General features: G+C 35.5%; 1 protein-coding gene across 2 annotated transcripts in view; it reads right to left on the reverse strand.

Annotated features, from left to right (window-relative positions):
• The window catches only part of EPRS1 (glutamyl-prolyl-tRNA synthetase 1), a 68,830-nt gene that overhangs the window by 37,788 nt on the left and 6,000 nt on the right, over positions 1-25,042 (reverse strand). The window contains exons 3-15 of one of the 2 annotated variants that reach the window (XM_025420978.3): positions 23,005-23,104; positions 21,960-22,116; positions 20,113-20,252; positions 18,494-18,588; positions 14,723-14,849; positions 13,813-14,005; positions 12,064-12,235; positions 9,658-9,891; positions 8,262-8,346; positions 7,790-7,849; positions 7,476-7,496; positions 2,708-2,818; positions 694-830 (exon numbers count right to left, since the gene is read on the reverse strand). In XM_025420978.3, coding sequence (XP_025276763.1) covers positions 694-830; positions 2,708-2,818; positions 7,476-7,496; positions 7,790-7,849; positions 8,262-8,346; positions 9,658-9,891; positions 12,064-12,235; positions 13,813-14,005; positions 14,723-14,849; positions 18,494-18,588; positions 20,113-20,252; positions 21,960-22,116; positions 23,005-23,104 — 1,632 coding nt within the window. The remainder of the gene's footprint in view (positions 1-693; positions 831-2,707; positions 2,819-7,475; positions 7,497-7,789; positions 7,850-8,261; positions 8,347-9,657; positions 9,892-12,063; positions 12,236-13,812; positions 14,006-14,722; positions 14,850-18,493; positions 18,589-20,112; positions 20,253-21,959; positions 22,117-23,004; positions 23,105-25,042) is intronic. The other variant, XM_025420979.3, reaches the window with a different exon arrangement.

Genomic DNA, 25,042 nt, shown 5'->3' on the forward strand with positions numbered 1-25,042 from the left:
AAACATTTACTTTAACTTCTACTATGTTCTAGACATATACCAGGTAAGAGACAAATTAAATACAACCTACTAGAGAACAGGTGCACACACATCTGATGAAGAACATGAACATATTTACAAATTTTAAAGTCATCTGCATTAAGCATTAAAAAATGTAAAGTACTGTATTTTTAAACATATGACACTTACTTAAAATCATATGTAAAATGACTGAACAATTAAGATTTCAGAATTATTATATAATTTTATTAGCATATGTTCTATTTATGTAATCTTAAGAACAAACAAGTGTAGCATGCTATAATAAATGGAAAGTTCATATTCATTTGAAAACAATTTTAAACCATATTTTAGGACAAAGAATGTTATAAATTCTGTCCAAAGTATTCCTCCTGCAGGCATCTGCACAATGAGAATTAGATGACAAGAAGGGACCCGTAAACATCAGAACTACTTTCTTAACAAGGCACAGTAACTTACAACATCACAAGCAAAACATATCCCAATTACCTGATTAATAAACTGGAACACATATGGAAAAGACATTTGTTGTGTCCAGAACTGGCAGTTTCTATGCCTGAGCAGATTTACCAGTCAGGAAAATGAATGGGTCTAAATCCGGTAATTTTAATAAGTGAATAAACCTAAGAATTCCCTTCCATTTTGATATAAAACCAGATGAAAAATTCTTACTTATGTATTTTAGCAATGTTGATGTTGCCCCAATTTATAAAGGTAACCATCTCCCCCTCCGACAACGTCTCTGCATCAGCACCTTCGATGAAAACTTTAGAACTGTACCATACTGGCTTCAAGCCAACATCAGGATTCTGATTGGTTAAAAAAAGGAGAATGTTGATTGAAAAAACCAATTTATTGAACACAGCATGCAAATTTATATATTTTTTTCATTTTTCTTTAGCCAAACATGTTGAACCCCAGCTCAGAGAGTTGGTCAGCCACCTGACCAATAACGCTAAGGGCAGTCAGATGAAAAGACCTGTCCCTAAGATTACTTCTAGCCTAAAATTCTTTGTTCTAAAAGCTAAGACAGTATTACTATTCCTTGGTGTCCCTCCAATCAGAATCTGCTTTCCTATCCTCAGAATGTCACTAAAGCTATAGCAGCAAAGGAGAAAATGGAGTCACTCCTGATCAGTGGCTGCAGAGCATCATAGGACAACAGATGTCGCCACAGCAGGAAATTGTGGACCTTTCATATTTCAGAAGACAAATTTTAAAGATTGTATTTGTATAGACAGATGAATTTTGTCTTTTCAGCATGTATTATATAAAGAAGAAAAAAAGATCTGGGTAATAAAAAGAACGGAGTATTAACTTTCAGTTTTTGTTTGACAGACTTCAAAAGAAGAAAAGTGTAAGATCTTGTGAAATATATATTACATAGCTTGTGTTTAATAATTGTTCAATGAATGTACCAATGCATTTGAGAAAAATTAGTGTGCTGTATCGACTTACATACTACTGGGCTCAGAGAAGAATGCTAACGGGCTAAATCTGTAACGCTTTGTGAGGAAAGTGATAAAAGATTCCACAGATCACACTGAGCAATCCAGTCGTCATTTAAAGTGTGTCTCCAAATCAATTCGTTCTTAACTACTTATCCTTCATTACTTGTGTAACTATTAACTAAGCTATCTGAACACAACTATCATCTTAACAAATAAACACCTCAGAATGTTTTAATCCTCATCATTCAAATTTCAAAGCATTCAGTAAGCTTCACAATGAAGTTAACTGTAGTAGATGACATGGTACATCAGATAGCCCCACTCACTTGGCTGAACTAATTAGGTATAAAATAAAGGCAAAGCCAAATCAATTACAGACATACATTCTTTCTAAATCTTATTAGAAGTCCCTTAAAATAAGTAAGGTTATGAGTATATTAGACTATTAGCAAATAAGTGAGTTAGTCTATGAATCTTCACTATACAAAGAAGGTATTTATAGACAACCCACAAAGCTGGAATAAAAGCATCTTTTTTACTTCAATACTATCAACCTAGCAGTCCTAACTATCTAAAACAACAACCATGGTTTAACTAAGAGGATTCCCTACTATCTGTATCTAAGAGTTATATTCTGAATTTAGATGGACAGATTTCATCCTCACTTCACTGATATTCCCTAAAACAAAGTAAATGGCAGTGTGATCAATCCTAACTAAAACTGTGATTCAAAGGGTACATGTCTGACTCAGTCAGTACAGCATGTGACTCTTGATTGTAGGGTCATGAGTTCAAGCCCCACATAGGGAGTAGAGCCTACTTTAAAAAAAAAATTGTGATTTGATATTACTAGGTCTGATGTTCTGGCAAGACAAAGTAACAATGAATAATCTAGTTAACAGAAGGAACCTCAGCTTCCCTATAAAGATAAGAGCATGAATTATATCTTTCAAAATGACCCCAGGAAAAAATAAATTTTTATAATATATGCTATCTCTACAGAATAAAAAACAATAGGCACAGAGTGTAAAAGTTCTGAGATGTGTTGTGGATTATTACTAGAATAAATTTCTTCAGCAAGAAACCCACAAAAACATTTACTTCAATTAGTGTCAAGTCCTGACAAATAATGAATAGAAAATGATCCCAAAACCATGCTATTGCCACCAAACCACATTTTCCCTTTTATTATCCTGCTCCTTCTAGGAATAACATTGGTAAAAGTGTAGGATGACCTTTGGGTGTTTGGCTACTTCTTTCATTTCCTCCTGAGCCTCAGGGATATTCACTGGAATCACTTCTTTCTTCAGTAATGCAACATATCGTGGAGCCACTGGGTCAATAACCTGCAATAGATGGGTCCTCGTGTTAAAACATTTAGTTATTTTTAAAACTTCATAAATAAAATAAATAATAGCACAGGAATACTAACTGGCTTTCTTTGTTACTGCATTTACTAATATTTTGGTTTACCTGCTAAGTTTCCTTTAATATTTAACTGTCCAGTAGAAAAAAAGAAAATCATAATCGAAACTACATGAAATTTAGAGTTCCTTGCCAAAAATAACTAGTTAGTTATAATTAGTTAAAGCAAAATATTACTTTTGAAAATAACTTTTAACTCTGGTATTAGAAGGTGAAGAAAAATCATCCTGCAGGGTTATATATCAATCCTATGGGTAAGTGTGAGATGTCATTTTGTATTGTTGGAGAAGACCGTTTTCCAAGAATATATTTTATTATCACTTTTAATCAGTGTTAGGCAACACATCACCACAAAAGCAAAAGAGTATTAGGCCACTATAATAAGGCAATTCTATAAATTTGTAGTAAAAACAAGACATTTCTACTGATCTGCAAGCTACATATATACGGATCACTCACTGTGTTCCCAGTACTTAGCAAGGGCCTGGCACACACAGGTAATCAACAAACATTTGCGGATTAACTGAATGAATGGTCATACTGGCTATGCTCTAACCTTAACTCCACCTCCAAAACAGTAGTAGCATGCCTTTCTGAATCTGATGATTTCCCCCCTTTCACTGTTCAATTTAAAATTATCTATGATGACCACACAAAACAGAAGTGTTTAGACACTAAATAAAGCATATGGAAGAAAAATGTGGATAGAGGCATATATACAAACAGCTAAGGAGGATGCAGGAAATGGTATGGCTAATTAAACTTGGCTATGTTTGGGTTTGGTTTTTTTGGTATGATTTTTTGTTACCACTGTTTCGTTTTTTGTTTGCTTTGAGAGTATTTTTCAGCCTCTGAAAAGAATGATACTAAAATTCTGAGTGACTCAGAGGGTCACTTATATTTCATGTTAGTAGTAAATCAGGACCAGATTCTATTATTCCATTCCTTCCTTGAGTTAGCTTAAAGGCCATTCTTACTAGTAAGTTAAAGTTCCTCTTTCAGCTTCAATGAACTAAAATGATCAAAGATTTTTTTAAAATGATCAAAGATTTAATTTGTGATTACTCAGTTCAGTATTTAAGCAAGGAAGATCTAATTTCTTTAAAGAAGCTAAAACTAGACAAGCCAGCCTGAGAAACTTACAATTCACTGCAGCTCCGTTTTCTCAACTGACAAAAGGAGAAGGCAGTTTCTCACACCTAATTACAACGATCACTTAGGGCAGTGGCTGGCTAGCACAAATTCTCAGGCCAGACACCACCCACTGGGGTAAGGGTAGGCCTGGGAAAGGAAAAGATTCCAGAACCCTTAACACACTTCCCCTAAACAGCCACCCTTTTATTTACTGAGGTTTACTTGAAAATTTTTCATTTTAAGGAAACTTTCCTTATTTCAAAAGAGAGAAGTCAAAGAGAGAAGTTTCTACATACTTTAATTTACTAGGGAGGGAGAGAGGCAAGGGACTGGGATGACATTGTGGGGAAAAACTATTACGTTATCATACCACTGAAATACTAACATAGATTTTTAAATTAAAGCAGTAAATGAAGGTTGATAGAAGGAACTACTACTCTGAAATGAATATTCTAAAGCAATGACTTTTCTGCCTTGACCGAAGAGTTCAAATCTTAACACTTACATAAAACCATGAAGAAAATTAGAGAGATTAATACAGAGTAAGCTAGTGAAATGTCTCCTATGAGTGTCAAGGTAGATTATTTAGTGGACCTAGATAGATTCTAGTTAGTTATGATTCAGAAAAACTATGTATTAGTTTCCTGCCAAGATGCAATGTCAGGCTAAGAAAACATAGATTATAGTGTTTTCAGAGGGATACTGAATTATTACCCAACATCTCACTGTCCCCTTCATCCATTTTCTTCCCTTTTCTTTGCCATATATAATATACTCTGTAAACAAAGCTCTTTCTCCAAAGGAGCATCTACTTTAAGAGATGTAGCTAATCCAAAGTAATCCAAAGTTCACCCTCTTGTCCTTCAGCAGAAGATGCTCGAACAAAAATGCTTGGTTATTCAGAGTGGGAGAGTGTCCAAAGAATTTTATCCTTGTTCTTAATGACTGCTTCACAGTGCCAGGGCACTAAATTTAGTTCACTGATGCTTCACTTACATTTTATTCAGAGCTTGGAAAAAGCAAGCTACAAAATAACAAAGCAGGAATCAGACTGAATGGGACATGAACCCTAAATAAGAGATGTGTACCTCAAGGGTCAGAGAAAGTGGCAAAGCGAAAGAAGTGTAGGAAGAGGTCAGGATGGCCAGCAAAAGAAATGAAAGGATACATCATCAGAATAACTCCATTTTTACTAACAATCAAAATGTTTTAACTGTGCTGTTTTAAACATGGTTCTTAATGTTTAGAGGTCCCTCAGATGTATGGATAAACAAAGCAGCCTGAAAAATACTTACCTACTTTCACTCCCTCTCACATCCCCATTGAAAACTATATGGAAACATTCCCTGTCTGCTCCATCAATGAGGCAATTGCCCCTCCCCTCCAACTACAGAAGGAAGTTTACTATGTAAGGAGAAGGGTGTCTAGATCCTTGCAGATACCAGAAGAAGCTGAAGGTGAGGGTACTGCACAGAGAGACAAGGGGATTAAGTGAATGTATGATACTAGATAGGCCCTCAGTCTTCCTCCATTCCGCTCCAAAGCTCTGACAGCCAAGCCTTCACACTTCAAGCAAGTAATTAAAAAAATTTCTCTGGAAAAACTGCCTAATCCAAGAGACAAGAGATAAAGTTACCGACATAGAGGTTCTCCAACTAACTGACTCAGCCAGGTCACCCTACTGTGAGGTTCAGCTGACAAATCCAAGTCTTTCTTTCAGGGCTTCTAACTGCACCTTTAGTCCTCCAGGTTAAACATGAACAGATAACCTAGACTATCCAGACCTCTGAGATGTCTTTAATATGAAACCAAAAGCCAAAGTAATACACGGGGAAGAGATGTCATAAGAAAATAATTCCTATCAATGCTAATATTCTAAGCATGGAACAGGAACAAGAAGTTTTGTTTTGTTTTTTAATTCAGAGAACAAGAGAAATCTTATTTGGAAATATGATACATAAATGAACTAGTTCCCAGAACAAAAGGAAGGAGCTTCCAGATTGGAAGCCACATGTTCTTCCGATGGACAGAGATGAAAACAGAGCCCCACCATAACATATCAGCATGAAATTTCAGAGTGAAAAAACATCATACACAAGAAATCTTCATCCTTACCCAACCCTTCTCAGGGAGCTCAAAGGATGGAGAATAGCAACGGAAGAGAAATGTTAAGAGGAGGGAGATCTAAGAACCAGGCAATCCGTTACAGAACAAGAGCAAAGGGGATCCTAGAACGATAATGGCTGACTTCTGAAGACTGCTGAGCTTCAGAAGCTAACGGGCCGGGCCCTCATCCAGATCAGCACAGAGCAGTGCAGAAGGCTCCGGCAGAGCTGTCTACACGATGAAAATGAAAGAGTAGGAAGGCACAAGAACATCTTGGTAGGAAATTTAGACGACTCACGGAGAGTTGAAGTCAGAAGCAGAAAACTTAACAAATGAGGAAAAACAAAACAATCAACTACAAGAAAACCAACAGGACTGAGAAAGAGACCTATGTCCCCTCTTTCTACTGGGAGACAAATGAGGATGTCTGAACCTTAAAAAAAAACAAAAAAAAACACACACACATCTTAGAGATATAGGCAATAAAAATACCAAAAGAATGATATAAAAGAGCTGCAAGTGATTTCTCTAGGGGAAGAAAATGGAAGAAAAAAAGAGGAAAATGTCGTTCAACCTTACAGACCCCGCAGAACTGACTGCAGTGAAATACAGTGAACTAAGTACATATGTGTAACTTTATTAAAACTTAAAACCTTTAAAATTTGGGTTATTAATGAAATGTACACCAAATTTATTTTGCTTGTAAATTCTACTTATTAGTAACTGCAGCAACAGAAAGAACCAATTAATTTCTTTATGTATCAAAAAACACACAAGACTGAAACAAATTCAAGACACATGCGAGACAAGCAAGTATTTCTTGAGGCAAGGCATCAGCACAATCAAGCAGCAATAAGAAAAAAGAATTACAGAACACAATCACAGAAACTATGGTTTAAAACACGGCATTTTAATGATTTGCCTTATTATAGTGTCTAAGCATCTGCTTCCAATTAGTAATTACAATGTCAATATGCAGTATTCCTTATTTGACTTTCATTTAAGAAACAGTTAAAAAAAAAAGCTAGATTCAAGAAGTCACAGGAATTATAATTAGTGAAACTTCAATATAACTCAGTGAAACACATAACTTTAAAACTCTGTCCTCTCAGCACACAAGGGAACAGTGGAATGAAGTTAGCCAAATCTTCCCTTTGCCACTAAGAAAACTAGAGGACATATTTTTGAAAACTAGGAATAATGCATTTTCAATGGATTTGTATAAGCAAGTATTTTATATAAATGTGATTGTGCTTCAAAGCTGTATAACATCTCAGGTTATAACATGTAATATGCTAAAAGCTATGTGCTAAGGCAAATAAAAGCATTAAGTAATACCTTCTTACAGAGAGCTCGCAGCTTGAAAGCAGAAAAATGAAATGCAGTGTTCATAAAAGATTTAAGGAAAAAACTGTTACCTTTCCCCATTAACTCCAAGTTTATTTGTTTTAATCACTGTGACTTGTTTGATTTAGCTAACAAGCTTAATGGTCTTTATAGTTTTAAGGAAAACATTCCATTTTCCTGATGGTCTGCAAAATGGTAACGTTCTTCACAAAGTTTTCTCTACAATGAACACACTAATGATTCATATACATATATTATTCAGGACTTAGGCACGAGAAAGGAGGACCAAGAGTCAAAATATGTACCTTTTTATTAAACGCCCAAATTTTGTCCCACTCCATGTTCACAACTGAACGTGAAGAGCCCTAGAAAATCAATGATAAAATGACTTAAAAAGGCAAAAGGTATTCATTAGACAATTTAAGCTAAGTATGTTAGGAAAAAAACCCAAAAAATACTTCGAAGTTTACTATCTTTGGAATACAAAGCTTAGTATGCACAAACTCATTGTGTTACCCTGAAGAGCCAGAGTCAAGAACCATATATTTTACTAGATAAAAATACTACAGGTTGTTGCCTTTGTCCCACTTCCGCTTATTACCAGCACAGGACATTCTCAGTCTTCTACTATTATAAACATACTCCTAAAAAAAAAAAAAACTGCCCTTGCATTATAAAGAACAAGGAATAGAATGAACAGAAATAACAGAGACTAAAGGGATATTAATGAGACTTGAAAACTCAAACAGAGAAGCTGGAAAGCAAAGTGTAGGTCACCTGAGCAGCAATAAACTGTTTCAGCCCTTCAACGGTCATTCCTCTTCTGAGCACACCACGAACCGTAGGAAACCTTGGGTCATCCCTGGGAAATAGGGAAATTTTTAAGTACCAAGAAGATCTTTTTAAATGTACAAACACAGGAAAAACAAAATACCTTAAAGAATAAATTGTAGTCAGCTTTGGAAATATTTGAATAAGAGTTGTTTATATAGTAAGTGGGTAGATCATAGTATCAGCGAGCCCACAATTCATGGAAAAGGAAAACTGGTCAAATATGATGCAGTAAAATAACTGCACTACTAGAAATAATAAAAGCACATTTCAAAAAAGATACAAAGGAAACATCTTCAAATATGGAAAAGCTATGCATTAAAACATTCTGATTTGCTATTTAACAACTATTCGAGGCCCTCTATATTCTACATACGACCACAAGAATCAGATAAGAGATGGTATTGTGTATCCACGTATGAATAAACTGTACAAAGCCCTTTGGGCTGTAAAAGATATATATATAGTTATTTATACATTAGTTATTAACACTAATAACTGCAGAAATTTGCAAACTTTACCAAGTCTGCTATAGAATCCTTTGCCTAGAGCCCAAGATAAATTTGCCCTTTATCAAATTCAGCTCCTCAATAAACCAGTATAAAATACATATTATTGAACAAATACTTAATATATCACTGTTATGTGATGCTAATAGAAACTAATATATACACTCTTGTTAATTCAGATAAAAAATATTCTTAGACTTATCCAGCATGGTACCTAATCCAAACAGATTTCATTTACACTGGCAGATACATGGCTACAAGATGACTTTAATTTTTATAGTCCTCTTTCTTGCAGAAATCTCATTTAGGTTTTTAATATGCTACAAAGATTTGCAAACTTTTTCCTAGATGGTGAGTCCTCTGGGCAACCAACAGTTCCAAAAGGTGGGTCTTCACCACCAAGGCAGAGACCATCTATGTCTTCACCTCAACTCAGGTGATTTTTGGCCTTCCAGGGACCCAGATGAAATGAAAAGCCTCAGGGCCTCAGAATAATATGAAGAATGGTAACCAGATATATAAAAGACCAAAGTCACAACACTTTTTTTACAAAATGCTAAGATCTGCAGAGAATATGCCCTTGTGTATTTTTCATTCCCATGCACCAGGATCTAAATGAGCACTCCGTGTTTGTAGCATTAAAATAAAGGGGAGAGGTAGGGGGACTCAGGGGACCTGATGGGCTGGATGCAAAAAAGGTAAGGACCAGAAACCCTCAAGGCCCACTCATTCCACCTCCTCCCATTCACCCTCCCCATCCCTCAAAACAGTTTTAAAATCACTGATATACCATGTTGTTACGACCTCTCAATTCTAGTTAACAGTAAACATACCATCCGTCTACCAATCCTTCGTTGACAAACCATGTCAGTTTTCTTTTCGAGAGCACTGTGTTGTTGAGATTTAGTCGACTATATTCCCAAATATATGGTTTTCTTATGCCTAAGGCTTCAATTATCCAATAAAACTGTTCATCCCTGTCATGGTATTCTGTTGTTCTCAGAGCATGTGTAACACCTTCAATACTGTCAACTATGGGGCAGGCAAAATCATATGTTGGATAAACACTGGAAAAAAAAAAGGATGTATTAAAAACCAAAATGAAGCATTTTACCCTTTTCATCTTAGATTAAGCATTATAAGCAGCCATAGTAATTTGAAATAAATTCCTTAGGGCAGCCTGGGTGGCTGAGCGGTTTAGCGCCGCCTTCAGCCCAGAGCATGATCGCATGATCCTGGAGACCCAGGATCGAGTCCCACGTTGGGCTCCCTGCATGGAACCTGCTTTTGTCTCTGCCTCTCTCTCTCTCTCTCTATCTCATGAATCAATAAAATCTTAAAAAAAAAAAAAAAAAAAAAAAGAAAGAAATTCCCTAGATGTTAGGAATTTCTTAAAAATCAACAGGTTTGGGCAGCCCGGGTGGCTCAGTGGTTTAGCACCACTTTTAGCTCAGGGTGTGATCCTGGAGACCCAGGGTCAAGTCCCACATCAAGCTCTCAGCATGGAGCCTGCTTCTCCCTCTGCCTTTGTCTCTGCCTCTCTCTCTCGGTGTCTCTCATGAATAAATAAGTAAAATCTTAAAAAAAAAAAAAAAATCAACAGGTTTTATGATGTATAATATTAATATTCAAAGCATATCAAGATATTATCGGTCTTTGAAGATAATAGTTAACTCACACAATATTCAAACAAAAAAGCAAATTTGCAATTTAATGGACAACTGGGTATTGGCACAGCAAATTCTACAATCATATTTCTGTAACGACCAATACACAGTATGGTAGGAGGCAATAAGCAATATATAGTTGACCTTTGAACACCACAAATTAGAACTGCATGGGTCCACTGATACATGGATTTTTATAAATACAGTACAGTACTACAAATGTGTTCTTATGATTTTTTAAATAACATTTTCTCTGACTTATTTTGAGTAAAATATATAATATATATAACATACAAAACATGTGCTAACTTGGTGTTTATGTTATCAGTAAGGCTCCTGGTCAACAGGAGGCTATTAAATTTTGGGGGATCAAAAGTTATATAGATTTTTCACTGCATAGGGGGAGTCAGCATCCTGACTCCTTGCCTTGTTTAAGAGTCAACTGTACATCTTAATTCAAGAGAATTTTTAGCTTTTTAATATCTTAATTAATCTCACACTTGAGTAAATGCCAAAGCTTAAATCTCCTGTAATTAAATGAATTTAAGAACAAAGCATTTCCTTCTCTGATAAATAGGAGAGAAAAAAAACATTAATTAAAATTTCATTTATGATGGAATAGTCTTAAAACAATTCGTGATTAAAATAATGCACAGAACACACAAACACTTTGAATTTTAACAAACAAAATACTGCATCATGTCTTCTAATTTTTAGGATACTTCATTAAAATACTACTCTATTATGTTTGGCAATTATTTGATACTGAAAATGTGTAAAAATGGGTATCCAAATTCATTTTTCCAAATGTATTCAAAGTATTTACTTAATAAAATAAGGAAAAAGTTCTGTTAAAAAGGAAAGACTCTAACATAGACACCTGTAGCCATAAATATAAGGTGAATGTCTGTATATGGACACACACAACTACATCCACAAGTTTAAAGAAAGTTACATTAGCTAAACAGGTTACTATTTACATTCCCTAATCTCTTCAAAAGTGTTGATTCAGCATTTATATGTAGTAGGCTTCTTCAAAGTATAAAAAATATATTCTACTTTACTTTATGAAAGTAAATTAACATGGGAGGGGAACTCGTTTAAAGAAAAAAATCATTAACTGAAAACCCACACAAAAGACTACTAATCAAAACTAGACAAAAGACATATGATACTTCCTTATGTTGTTTAAATTTCTGTAGATTTTCGATTTACTTTTGTGAATCAGTTTATGCCCAGCAGAATCCAAGTTCATGAGAGGAAGAGAAAGGTCTTCTCCTAAAGATACACATTACAGTAAACCTAATCAATACATAAAAAGCAACTTTAGGCAGACTGAAGGACTTTTATAAGATGAAAGGGATCTTAGAATTAAACTAGCATAATCCTAATCAACAGGTGAGTAAACAGGCCAAGAGATTAGGTTACATGCTGTACCAAGTTATTAATCTGTGGATGAACAAAGATCCAGGTCTCCTGACTGTTCTGCATCTACTCTGTGTTTTATAGAGATCATCTCATCAAAGTAAAATCATAGTAGGCTACCGAGCATAATTAAAGAGACATACTCACTTGTATTTATTTCCAGTTCTTGGATGTGGCTGAATTTTACAGCGATAAAGTGTTGGATCTCTCATACATCCATTATTACTACTCATGTCAATTTTTGCTCTAAGACAACAGGACTGACCAAACTGGCTTCCTTTTTTCATTTCTTCCCACATCTGCAGATTCTTCTCAACAGCTATAAAATGATAATTATATTATAGTTTATCTAATGTATTACTAATCTAGTTGAATTCAAATTATTTTAATAGTCCCATAATTTGATACCAATGTTCATATTCTACTTGTAAATTATACGTACACCCCACTTGTTTAAAAGTACTATAATAGTTCTAACATCTGGTATGAAGAATAAATGCATTATTTTTTTATGAGTAAGTCTCACAAAACATTTACGAAGTATATTCTATAAATATGTTTTCAGAAGTCAAATCAATACGTTCCACTGATGAAGTACTGATTAAGGGCAAGAGAGAAAACCATGAGGCCTGAAGGTTTTTCTCATCCTGCATTTCTCATTTTCCCAAGACACAACTGGCCAGCCCTTGACCCCCTCAAATTTAACACTGCATTTCAGGCAGAAGCATTCTGTCCCTTTGCCACCTAATGCCCAGGGGAAGGCCAGACTGGCCTGATCCACAGGACATCAGCACTACAGCGCACCACCAGGTAAAGAACCCAGCTTGGGCTATGAGCCTGACCCTTGGGCTCCCTGAAAGCCCTGTCAGTCATTCTAGTGGAAAGCAGAAGACTCTTGGATCAAAAAACATGAGAGATCACAGAAAACAATGGCACAAGTTTAATCCCAGAAAAAAAGAATTCTATGTTCCAAGTGGCTATAGTTCTATTTGTGTGAGAATACTAAAAACCTGCCCCATGTGGTAGGAAAGAAATAACATAATGATTCTCCGTGGAAGCTCCTTAAGATATAATGGAAACTTTACCTGCCCTCAAAAAATCAAATGAGGTCTTAAAGTACAGTTGTTAACTATCTTTGAACATGTAGAAAAAAAAAATGTAGGAAAACTTTAAAAAGAGAGATAAAGACTTCCGTAACTATCTGAATTTACTATACACTTCCCAAGATTTAAATACAGTATTGGGCAGCCTGGGTGGCTCAGCGGTTTAGCACCGCCTTCAGCCCATGGCCTGATCCTGGAAATCCTGGATCAAGTCCCATGTCAGGTTCCCTGCATGGAGCCTGCTTCTCCCTCTCCCTGTGTCTCTCAGGAATAAATAAAATCATAAAAAACAAGATTTAAATACAGTATTGTGGAAATTATGGCACTATAACTGTGGAATGAAAATAGCCCTATTTAGTAGTTCAAGGGACAAGTAATGAATAAGAAAGATATGCTTTTTCGTTAAGTAATACTTCTGAGATATAGAATAATACCAAGTTTAAATATTATATTCACATTTACCCACATGCTAAAAAAATTTGGGTCTAATAACATGATCATCAAATATTTTATAGAAAGACTAAGTTCTCTTTTGGAGAACTACAAAAAGTTGCAGAAGTAACCATTCAAATGGAATGAATACAATGCAAAAGATGGCACACACATTTTGCATGTGGTTGTGATGCCAAGAACTATGTGAAGATGACAAAGAAAAAAGAAATCTGTGATGAATTAATACATGAATTATATTCCCAAAGGTCTCAAACCAGCATCTTTCATATAAATCTTGTTCTACTAAAGAGGCAGAATAGAAGCCCATCGATTAAAATACAAAACACTAAATGTGCCTTACAGTTTTTTCTATGCTTGGATTCTATCCTCTGTTCACGTTCTGCTTTCATCTGCTCAGCAGGAGTATCATCCACATAAGCCTTTCCTTCCTGAATTAGCTTCTCTGCATATTTCATTATAGTTTCAAAATGATCCGAGGTGTAAGTAAATTGATCTGGTTTGATATGCAACATTGCAACATCTTCCAAGATAACCTGCAAAAATAATCCAAAATAACCATCAACTTATCTTTTGCATTTTCTTGTGTATTTGCAATCCTTGATACTGCATTTGGGTAAATGTAATAATACACCATCAGTCACACACACACACACACACACACAAAAAAAAAAAAAAAAGCCTGAAAATGGTTGTGCAAGTTGTATATTAGATCAGACAAGGAAAAAAAAGATATTCATTATACTAGTCTCCAAATTTTCAGCTGAGAAAGCTGATCTCATGATGCAGCTTTTCATTTACTCTGGAAAACTGGTTATTATTGGTCATACTGACATTCATTTGCCCTCTCTTTGAATATATTGCAGTACTTCTGAATAAAGAGGATAAATGAGGCTAGGAAATTTCCCCAATTTTCCAATGCCTACTTAGTGCTTGTTTCATTCATATACTTACAATTATATGACAAAACGGAAACCTGCCTCTAATGACCAATTCATTTAAGAAATTGGTACTTACAGAAAAATATAGCACATTTTGGTAAATTATACAATTGAGGAAGAAAAAAACAAATTGAAGTTTTTTGGTATGGGAGCTCAATATTGCTTGATTTAGGTCTCAGACACAGAATATACAGATGAAGGAAATAAGCAACTACAAGAACAAAATTTACTCTCATACCATGAAGGTATCAGGTCACCAACTAATTTTAATTAACTTTTCTGACAAAGGGTCATCACTACACCTTTAATTACCTTCTCAAAATCTTCCTTTTCTTTTTCAGGATTTGTGTCATCAAATCTCATGATCAGTTTCCCTTTAAAGTTAACCTGGTAGTGCTGGTTCAGAAGAGCAGCTTTTGCATGCCCAATGTGTAAGTAACTAAAACAAAAACATTTCACAAAGAAACTCATTAACATGTTTTAGCTAAATACTTAAACTTAACCTTTTTGAGGAGATGAGAACTAAACAAAAATCCTTCTAGTTGATACTCCAGTCATATTTTATTTTCTAATAAAAAAGTACTGCGATAGAAAATCTGACCCTCACAGGAAGAAAAAGACTACAACATTTATAAAATAATCACAAGAAACAATTTTATACGTAAAATCTCACAAAGGGACAAGTTATTTGTCAACATTACAACCTTGAGGAAAAAAACTAAACAAAAACAAAACAATCTTAAGGAGAAAATCTTTTTTCTTATAGAGGAAATGACTAGTCATTTAGTTAGAGGAATATTGCTTCCAAAACGGTTTCCAGTGTTACTCAGGAGTGCATCTTCTTCACTAAGACTTGGTGCTACTGAAAACTGAGCACCCACCTCACGCAGGCCAGCGAGAGGCATCTCTGAGGTCACCACTGCCATATAAGGACTCCATGAAAGGGCACATGAGGATAAGGAGGCTGCACAAGAGCCACATACTTCTCAAAACATCAAGTTTTCTCAGAAGCCAACATAAAAGGATTTTAACTAAAGGACATTTCAGTACCAATGCTCCATGAATCACAATCTATGAAAACACTATTCTGTTCCTACAAGCAGTTGGTAATTACAAGGAATAAAATATGTCACAGGCACTGTTGATAATATTCTGTATCAACATTCTCCTCTATCAGTGAAGTGTGTAAAAAACAGTATCCTATGCCACCATTGTTGAAAGTACCCTCTCCTAGGCAGCAAACATGGCATGAAACAAGGAAGTTTTAATAATCAGTTCTCACGAATTTTTACCAGTTTCCCCTAATAATGACAGCCACGGTCCCACTGTGCTAGTCTCCTAGTTTCATGCCAACCTGATCTCAACTGTTGTCAACAGGGGAGGGGAAAATACAACTCCTTGTAAATCTTCACATCAATTTTTAAATCAATCCATGTTTTAAAATTCCTGCAGCATTCTAGATTGATGACTCAATGTTAACAAATATTTCTATGCACAGGTTAACACAGACAAGTACAAAATAATGCATTTAGGGTTATTCAAAACTTTCTGCATAAAATAAAAGGCTGTTACTGGTTTCCCAGATGAGATTCTAAAACAGAAAAAGGACATTAGGGAAAAACAAATGAACTCCAAAAAAAGTATGGAGTTTAGTAATAGTAATAATATATCAGTAATGGCTCACCAGTTGTGACAAAGGTACCACACTAGTGTAAGATGTTAACAGATAACTGGGTTACAGATAACTGGGTGCAATGTGTGTGGGAACATTTTGGACTACATTATTTCTGTATATTAAAACTATTCTAAAAACAAAATGTTTGCCAAAAATAAAATAAATGACTGTGAGTTCCAAGAAAGAAACAGTAATACTTTCTGCAGTCTTTTTTGAAAGTTATACCTGTATCATGCTATACCCATCATTATTAGAAAGAGGGGAAAAATCCAACAAACTAATAATCACTGACACTAATCACTAATAATCACTACCCATATTATGTGACAGTTAGTGTGCTTGGCTTTATATAAAGGAATTAATTTAGGAGGGTGAGGAAATCAAACCATTATGCTAAAGATTTTATTTCTGAATCTGAAATGTATGTGGTTCTAACAATTCTATGAGGCCAAGAAAGCTAGCAGGACTATAAAATATTCACCAGGGAACTAAAATAATCAGCTCAAGAGAAAACTTGTATCAGATTAGCCAAAGAAAAGATGTATGCTACTTTCAGTACAAATACCAAATTAGGTTTCTGCCACACATAACAGACATAGGCAGAATTTTAAGTCAAATGGACTCTAGAGCCAGATAACACAAGTTTGAGTTTGGCAAATTACCAAAATATTTATCAGTTTCTGAAATCATTTGTAAAATGCAGATATTAAAGTGCTTTCCTCACAGGGCTGTTAGAATTAAAACACTGTACAATGCTTGGTAATACCTGTACATAAGAATGCTATATCTGTCAGCTAAGAATAAGGAAAAGGACAAAAGTCAAGCCTTCTGCCCTTTCATGAAAGACACAGACAAATAAAATGACTAAAAAGAAAAATTAAAAGAGGGAGCCTGGCTGGCTCAGTTGGTAGAGCATGCAACTCTTCACCTAAAGGGTGTAAATTTAAAGCCACATGCCGGGTGTAGAGATTACCTAAAAATAAAATCTTAAAAAAAAAAAAAAAACTTTAAAAATTCTTTGTAGTATAAAGGGATAAGATAAAAATTATGAATAGTAAAACAAAAACAAAAAAAAATTAAAAAAATAAAAAACACCTGAATACCAATTTATATTCTAAGTCCCAAAACTGTATTTGGCCAAAAGCATGGTCTCTGAAATTGACATAATTACAGGAGACAAACGTACTCTAGTACACTAGAAATTAGTTAGTTCCTTCTATCCTTTACCTCACTGCCTAGAACAACAAACTTAAAAAAGTAGAGAGAAAATGTGGAATCCTAAAACTGATGTTCCTGTCAATGGCACTTATGAAAAGTTTGTGGAGAACTATTAAACACAGTTAAAATGTTTTTTTCCTTATCTGCTACTTCCCATTGCCTACACATTCCACTCATCACAAATGGCTAAGAATTTAGCTAAAGAAAACAAAATCTAAAATTAAAAAACTTGCAGAGGGGATCCCTGGGTGGCTTGGCGGTTTAGCGCTGCCTTCAGCCCAGGGCGTGATCCTGGAGACCCGGGATCGGGTCCTGCACTGGGCTCCCTGCATGGAGCCTACTTCTCCCTCTGCCTGTGTCTCTGCCTCTCTCTCTCTCTGTCTCTCATGAATGAATAAATAAAATCTTAAAAAAAAAAAAAAAAACCTTGCGGAAACAAAATCATCTCACCAAATATGGCATAATACTTTCCTAATGGTTAAGTTCCTGAGGCTAATCACCTTAATAACAGCCATTGTATTGTATTACTATCACTGGAAGGGTGTTATTACAAAGCTTGTCCAGCATGCGCAGAGAAGCTGACGCATGTGAAAATGTGGACTCCCCTCAGCCTTGGGCAATGCTGGGCAAAGCCCCAGGCAGCCCCAGGCTGGTAGCTGCCAGCCAGAACAATCTATTTCTCTAAACAACTATTCAAATGTTATTATTTTCTATTGATGCCCAAAGTGAAAAGGGGCTAGGAAACCTGCTGACAATAGAAAGAACTGAAAAGGAATAGGCTTTTCAGGAGGCCCCTATCTTTATTCCAGAAAAGGAAAAATAAGTAAGTAAAAAATAATTCTATCATAACTTTTGCTTAAAGGACTGCTCCAGGTACAAATACAAACCTTATTAAATGAGAGCCTAAAAATCTCAAAATGTAAACAATACTTAAGGCTATTTATGGATATTTTTCTATTTAAAGTTCTCTCTGGGATAAAATAACATTATCTAATTAATAAGCTAAAACTACAAATTTAATACATTAACATTAATTGTCAATAAGACTATTAAGATGTTTAGAATTTTGATTCCCATCATCAAAATTTTATTTTCTTCTATATTAGCAATCTAGAAATATTAAAAGTATTGATCTCTACGCTTTTCCACTAAATATTATTCCACTGTAATTACAAGTTACATTTTCTTACCCACTAGCCTCTGGAGGAAATCTGACAGTAACCTTTCCCATCTCAGCACCTGGAAGCTCAACAAATTTCCCAACATCTTGTTTTTTCTCAGGTGTCTGAAAAGCAGAACAGAAACAACAAATACAGTTCTATCATTAAATGTTTAAGAATACATTCATTCAACAAATACTCAGTAGCCACTATGTGTGAGGGACGGTTATGAGACAAATGATGACTAGAACGCTGTCCTTGCACTTGAGGACCCAAAACCTTGGGAAGGATGTAAATAAAACCAAATACTGCTAATAGAAATATACATATATATTTACAGAGTGCTGTTAAAGCAGTCAGTTGAAGTTAACCAACAGCCTCTAAAGTCATCAGGGAAAGCTTAAAAGGAGGTCAGAATCAAGTTGGACCTTAAAAAAATACATGGAAATATATCCAATGCAGAATCTGTAAGAGTCTTCATTCTAAGAAAAGGAACAACAGCACAAGTAAAACACAAAGGCAATATGATTGCTCATGAAAAGTTAGAAATGCACGTGGAATGGGTGGGCAAGGAAGCTGAAACTGTTGCCAAGGCCCAAAATATGAAGCCCCTTAAAAACGTGCTTTTAGGTTTTAGGCAGGGAGGAAATCCCAGGAGTAACGATACCATTTATTTGCATTTTCTAAAACGATACCCAGGGGATCCCTGGGTGGCGCAACGGTTTAGCGCCTGCCTTTGGCCCAGGGTGTGATCCTGGAGACTGGGGATCAAATCCCACATCGGGCTCCCGGTGCATGGAGCCTGCTTCTCCCTCTGCCTATGTCTCTGCCTTTCTCTCGCTCTCTCTCTCTATCATAAATAAATTAAAAAATTTAAAAAAAATAATAATAAATAAATAAATAAATAAATAAAACGATACCCAGGACAATGCAGAGGCTGAACTAGAAAAGAGAAAGACTTTGGATGAGATTATGGTATTAAATCAAGCAGGGGGTAATGAGGCTTCAATAAAAACCAGTAGTAACTGAGACAGAAAACATTATCGATAGGTATGAAAAGAAGAAAACTTGGTGACTAATTACATGGGAAAAATGGTGAAGGGTGAGTGACGATTTTTAGCCAAAACCACTGACTGGACTGTGGTGTCTTTGTCCAAGCAGGGAGTAGTTTTCAAATTTTACTGCATTGGAAAACCTTTCAAAAACTTTATGTGTGAAACAGATCATAATAGATAAACTCTGGCTGGGGAAGAGAACCTTTTGTACTGGACTCTATATCACATTCTCATAGAGAATCAACAAAAAGGCTCTGCAGAAGCCCAAGACTCAAAGGTCAAAAATGAACAAACAGTAGAGTGGGAAGAAAAATTCGTCATATAGCTATAAATAATGAGATTTTAGTTACTTTGAGTTTGGATTTCCTAAGAGACATACACTGGATGATCATAATATTTTAGACACATAATTACAAAGATTAAAGCTTTATGAAGTTAAACAGTTAAAGGAAGCCAAGACTTAACAGATTCTGAAGTTCTTTCCAAAAAGATTCCTTTTCACATATGAAAAAAAATTAACTACGAATAGGAATAATTTTCTATTCTGTTCTACGGTCTCAAACAGACTAAGATATCAGCATTAAAAAAGCTTACCACTTTAGCTTTGGTCGCTGAAATGTTCCACTTGGTACCTACAGACTGGAAGGCCTGCTGGGCTTCGAGAAAGCCAAACCAGCGTTTTATGTGCACTGGAGCTTTGTTCTGTTTCAACTGTTCCTGCCATGCAGCATTTCCTAATAACAAATATAATTTTAAAACCATTCAATAAATCCACAACTTTATAAGCAAAGTTCTAGCTGTGGTTAATTTAAGTAAATGAGGGATCCCTGGGTGGCGCAGCGGTTTGGCGCCTGCCTTTGGCCCAGGGCGCAATCCTGGAGACCCGGGATCGAATCCCACGTCGGGCTCCCGGTGCATGGAGCCTGCTTCTCCCTCTGCCTGTGTCTTTGCCTCTCTCTCTCTCTGTGACTATCATAAATTAAGTAAATAAATAAATAAATAAATAAATAAATAAAATAATTTAAGTAAATGAGATGGCCTAAAGTTGTGCTTCCATAGGTGTGCCTGGCTGGCTCAGTCCATAGAGCATATGACTCTTAATCCCAGGGTCTTCAGTCCAAGCCCCATGTTGGGCATGGAGCCGACTTTAAAAGGAAAAAAAAAAAAAAAGATGTGCTTCTATAATAAAAAATTTACAATCTAGGTATACATTTAAATGTTTTCTAATACTTTAATATGCTTTACAGGACAAAAGTAAGTTAAAAATATTTCTGCAGTTCAACTCACTGAAGTGAATATTACATCCTGCCCTCACCACCACCACACCCCCAGTATAAGGACAATACCATATCTCACAATGAAGGAAAGGCTTTAAGTAGGTCAACTAGAAAAAAAAATAGAAATCAAGATCAAGATGGAGCTCATTTCTTCAGAAGTAATATCAAAAGCAGGCACTGAAGGAAAATTTAATTCTTTAATATCACAAAGTTACATCCTTAAGATATTATCTTCCTTTCATGAATATTTAAGTCAAAAATTTTAAAAAAGACAAAAATATCAAACCTATACATGAAAACATCTAATCAGAAAAGACCTTCATTTTATGTTGGTTATTATTAACAATGTAATTGAGTTTGGAGAAGTTTTAGCCACAAAAATAGTATACACAACATTAAAAAAAACAAACCATAAAACGCAGATTTAAAGAATGATAAAATCTGGCACTTTTGCTTTTTATTTTTTTAAAGAAAATTAACAAAATTCAAGTCCTGTTTATATCTCTCATCAATCCTATAATCTCATCCTGTTGCCAACAAGTCATAGAAAAAAGAATTCATGGGATCTCTGGGTGGCTCAGCAGTTTAGCGCCTGCCTTTGGCCCAGGGCGCGATCCTAGAGTCCCGGGATTGGGTCCCGCATGGAGCCTGCTTCTCCCTCTGCCTCTCTATGTCTATCATGAATAAATAAATAAAATCTTAAAAAAAAAAAAAAAAAATTTTGTGACCTCCAAGAGGAAACACTCCACACCATTCCTCAAACATACAGACACCCCTATCAAGTAATCAGAGACAACAATGCCTGGAATAAAGGAATGGCTGAGACAGGAGAGGTGCTGATAAAAATGGGATAAGGGCTTCTTTAAGCAGGACCAAGGTCAGCTTTACAAGCAGAAGGGAGCTGGGTTAGTGAGAGAGAGATGACCTCTTGTGACAGCAAAGGATTGGGAATTCCTGTACCTGGACAGGAATAAAACAGCCAAGGCAGTCATCTGTTTCCAAGGAAGTCCTAAATGATTCTCTTTCTATATACACAACCCACCCTCTCTCTCTCTCACACATACACAGATATATACATATGTATATATGTAGAAATATGCATACATATTCAGCAAAATATCAAGTAATAAAAAGAGAGCATTCTTCAGAAAGAATAACTGATACCTTTTAGGGTGGCCCAAACACATAAATCTGCTAAGCTCAAGGAATTTCCAACTAAGTATGTTCTCAGAGATAGGCAATGATTGAGCTCGTTGATTGCAGAAGTAAACAAATTACATGAAGACAATTTTGTAGCACTAAACTCCAACCAGTGATCAATCTGTGGACATAATAGAAAAGAAATGCACACCTCAAGGTTTAGATTTAAGCAAATGACCTCAGAACCATGCCTATCTTACCTCAAATTATAGAATTTGCCATTATGTGCATTTAATTTACCTGAGATCTAAATTGGCATTTTAAAAAACAAATTTCATTGCTCTAGTTCTGTGGGTTTTTTGTTTTCTGCAGAGATACAGAGGGGCACTTCAGGTAAGAAAAAGAAAAAAGATTTGAGAACTGGCAGCAGGAAGGAATAACCCACTTAATCAAAACAAATAGGTGATTCCTAGCCAAACAGATTCATCCACCTGCAAAATTTAAAAGTAAATACCTAGGAAACTATTCCTTATATATTTAATTTTATAAAATTCAGGAGACTTGGAGCTGAATACAAACAAGTAACTGGAAACAGACTACTGGAAGTTAATCTACAGCTGCTGTAATTAGAGTATATACCTAGAAAGGAAAAGGAGATCCAAACTATGAGTGTGACCCTGGGAAAACCTCTTAACTTGTCTAGGCCTGCTGCCTCATCTGTAAAGTTAAGGGAGTTGCAGAAGATGATCTACACAGTCATATCCAGCTTTGAAACTCCAGGAATCTAGGAAGAAGACAGTACTCACTGACACAACCAGACAGCTTGTATGGGATTTAAAGTTCAAACTTAGAGGGGGGAAAAAAAGTTCAAACTTAGGAGCTATGAGGTTTGATTTTTTCCTCTGAAAATTAAAAAAAGAGGAGACTTTCTTAGCCAGGTCTATCACTAAACTCCATTAATATCCTTACACAGAATAATAGCACATAAGCCAACAATAAAATAAAATTCCCAGAAGAACAGAAGCATAAATCAAAGCAAAACAAACCTAAGGAAAAATTCATTTCTTACCTCAGTATGTTCCAGAAGGTTCGAGCCATAGAGCCCAGTTGTGGTTGCAACTCGAGCCAAGTAGCGAAGTATGGAATTTATGTCTGTGAATACCACATTCCTAGAACATAAGCATGAGATAAAATATTACCATAGCTCTAGCAAATCAGTAGGAGTTATGAGACTTACAAAGAACTATAAAAATATAAACCTTATGTTTACCATGTATTTACCACTACAGTTAAAAAAAATCTAATTTATTCTGTTCTGAATGTTCAGCTAAATTCAACAATTCAGTTCAGAGTGAACTATCTATAAAGCTTTGTCCTTCTATTTATTCAATGGTGAAAATATGAAAATATAACTGGGGTAGCAAGAACAGTGATTTAAAATAAATCAAAGGAGAGAAGTCAAGGATATACACTCATAGAGGCTGGTTGCATCAACTTCCAGGTACAGTACAGATCAAATCCCATCAAAATTGTTCTGTAAAAAATTACTTGTTTTTAAAGATTTTATTTATTTATTCATGATACAGAGACAGAGACAGAGAGAGAGGCAGAGACACAGGCAGAGGGAGAAGCGGCTCCATGCAGGAAGCCCGATGTGGGACTCAATCTTGGGCCTCCAGGATCACGCCCTGGGTGAAGGCGGCACTAAACCGCTGAGCCACCCAGGCTACCCCCAAATTTATTTTTTTAAAAGACACACACCCATAAGGAAAAAGAGACTAAGGAGAAGAAACAGTAACAATACAGTTTAAGAAGCTAGACAAAAAAAAAAAGAAGCTAGACAGCAGATGGATTCAACAGGTCTGAAGAAACTGGATTTTAAGTGGGCAGTGGACAAAGCTGAAAACCAACCAACCTGAATTTTAGAATCCATGGAAGACATGAATCAATGGACGTGAGAGTGAACTGGGGCTAAAACAAGGAGGGGTGGTGGAAAGTCTAAGGAGTGGGAAACAGAATCCATCAGACCCTATTCTGCTTTGCTCAACTGCTCCCCTTACTCAATCTTGGCAAAAACTGAAGCTTTATTTTCTAAGGAGTAAAACAAAGGGTCTCTCAACTGGGGGAAATCTGGCATAGCTGTGAGCTGGGTTATGCAGGTAACTGGGAGAATGAATGTGTGTGTATACATACCAGATGCTGAGATCCCTAGCCTTCTTCCCACCCTCAGCTCTCAAATTGTTCTGGCATCAATTCTTTACCTTCCAAACAGGAGACTGAAAGTCTTCACTGAATAATCTGATTGGTCTAAGAAGAAATAACTAAGGATATAACATCAGAAGTTCGCTCTGATGCTCAGTCCATCCCAAAGTATGCTCAAAGCTAACACATCTTTGTCAGATGTAAGGTCAGAACTTGTAAACAGCTTTAAATTCCAATCAAAATCTGAGGAGGTCATCAGGAGTTATCAAATATTTGAAGGAAGCTTTTAACTTGAAAGATAGTAACCAAAATAAACACATGGAAAATACAACTTGGACAAATTAAGGGAAAGAAAATTTAAAAAGTAAATAAATAAATTTCCTTTAAACAATGAAAAATATATTGCAGTCATAAAACAAGAACAGGATACTGTAAAAGCAGTACTCAAAAAATTAAAAAAAAAAACACTCTTAAATACTAAAAATATAATAGCAGAGATAGAAAGCTCAGTTAGGAAAAAAAAAAAAAAAAACAGGATGATAAAGTGAAGAACTCTCCAGAAAGTAAAGAAAAAATAGATGGATAATGAAGGTGATACTTAATCCCAACATCCATTTAAGATCAGAAAAAGGAAGAAAAAAACATCAAAGATAAAATTTTTTAAATTTTCCAAAAAAGAAGGTTCTCCAAATTTTCACATTCAAAGGGGACCAAGTACCCAGTGAAACAGATTAAAAATAGACCCACATAGGGCATGTGGCTGGCTCAGTCAATAGAACAGGTGACTCTTGATCTCGGGGTTGTGAGTTCAAACTCCACACCAGATGTAGAGATTACTTAAAAATAAAATCTTAACAACAACAAAACAGACCCATACCAGAGCATATTACTGTGAAATTTCAGAA

The sequence above is a fragment of the Canis lupus genome, chromosome 38 (assembly GCF_003254725.2).
Source record: "Canis lupus dingo isolate Sandy chromosome 38, ASM325472v2, whole genome shotgun sequence".
Lineage (NCBI taxonomy): Eukaryota > Metazoa > Chordata > Mammalia > Carnivora > Canidae > Canis > Canis lupus.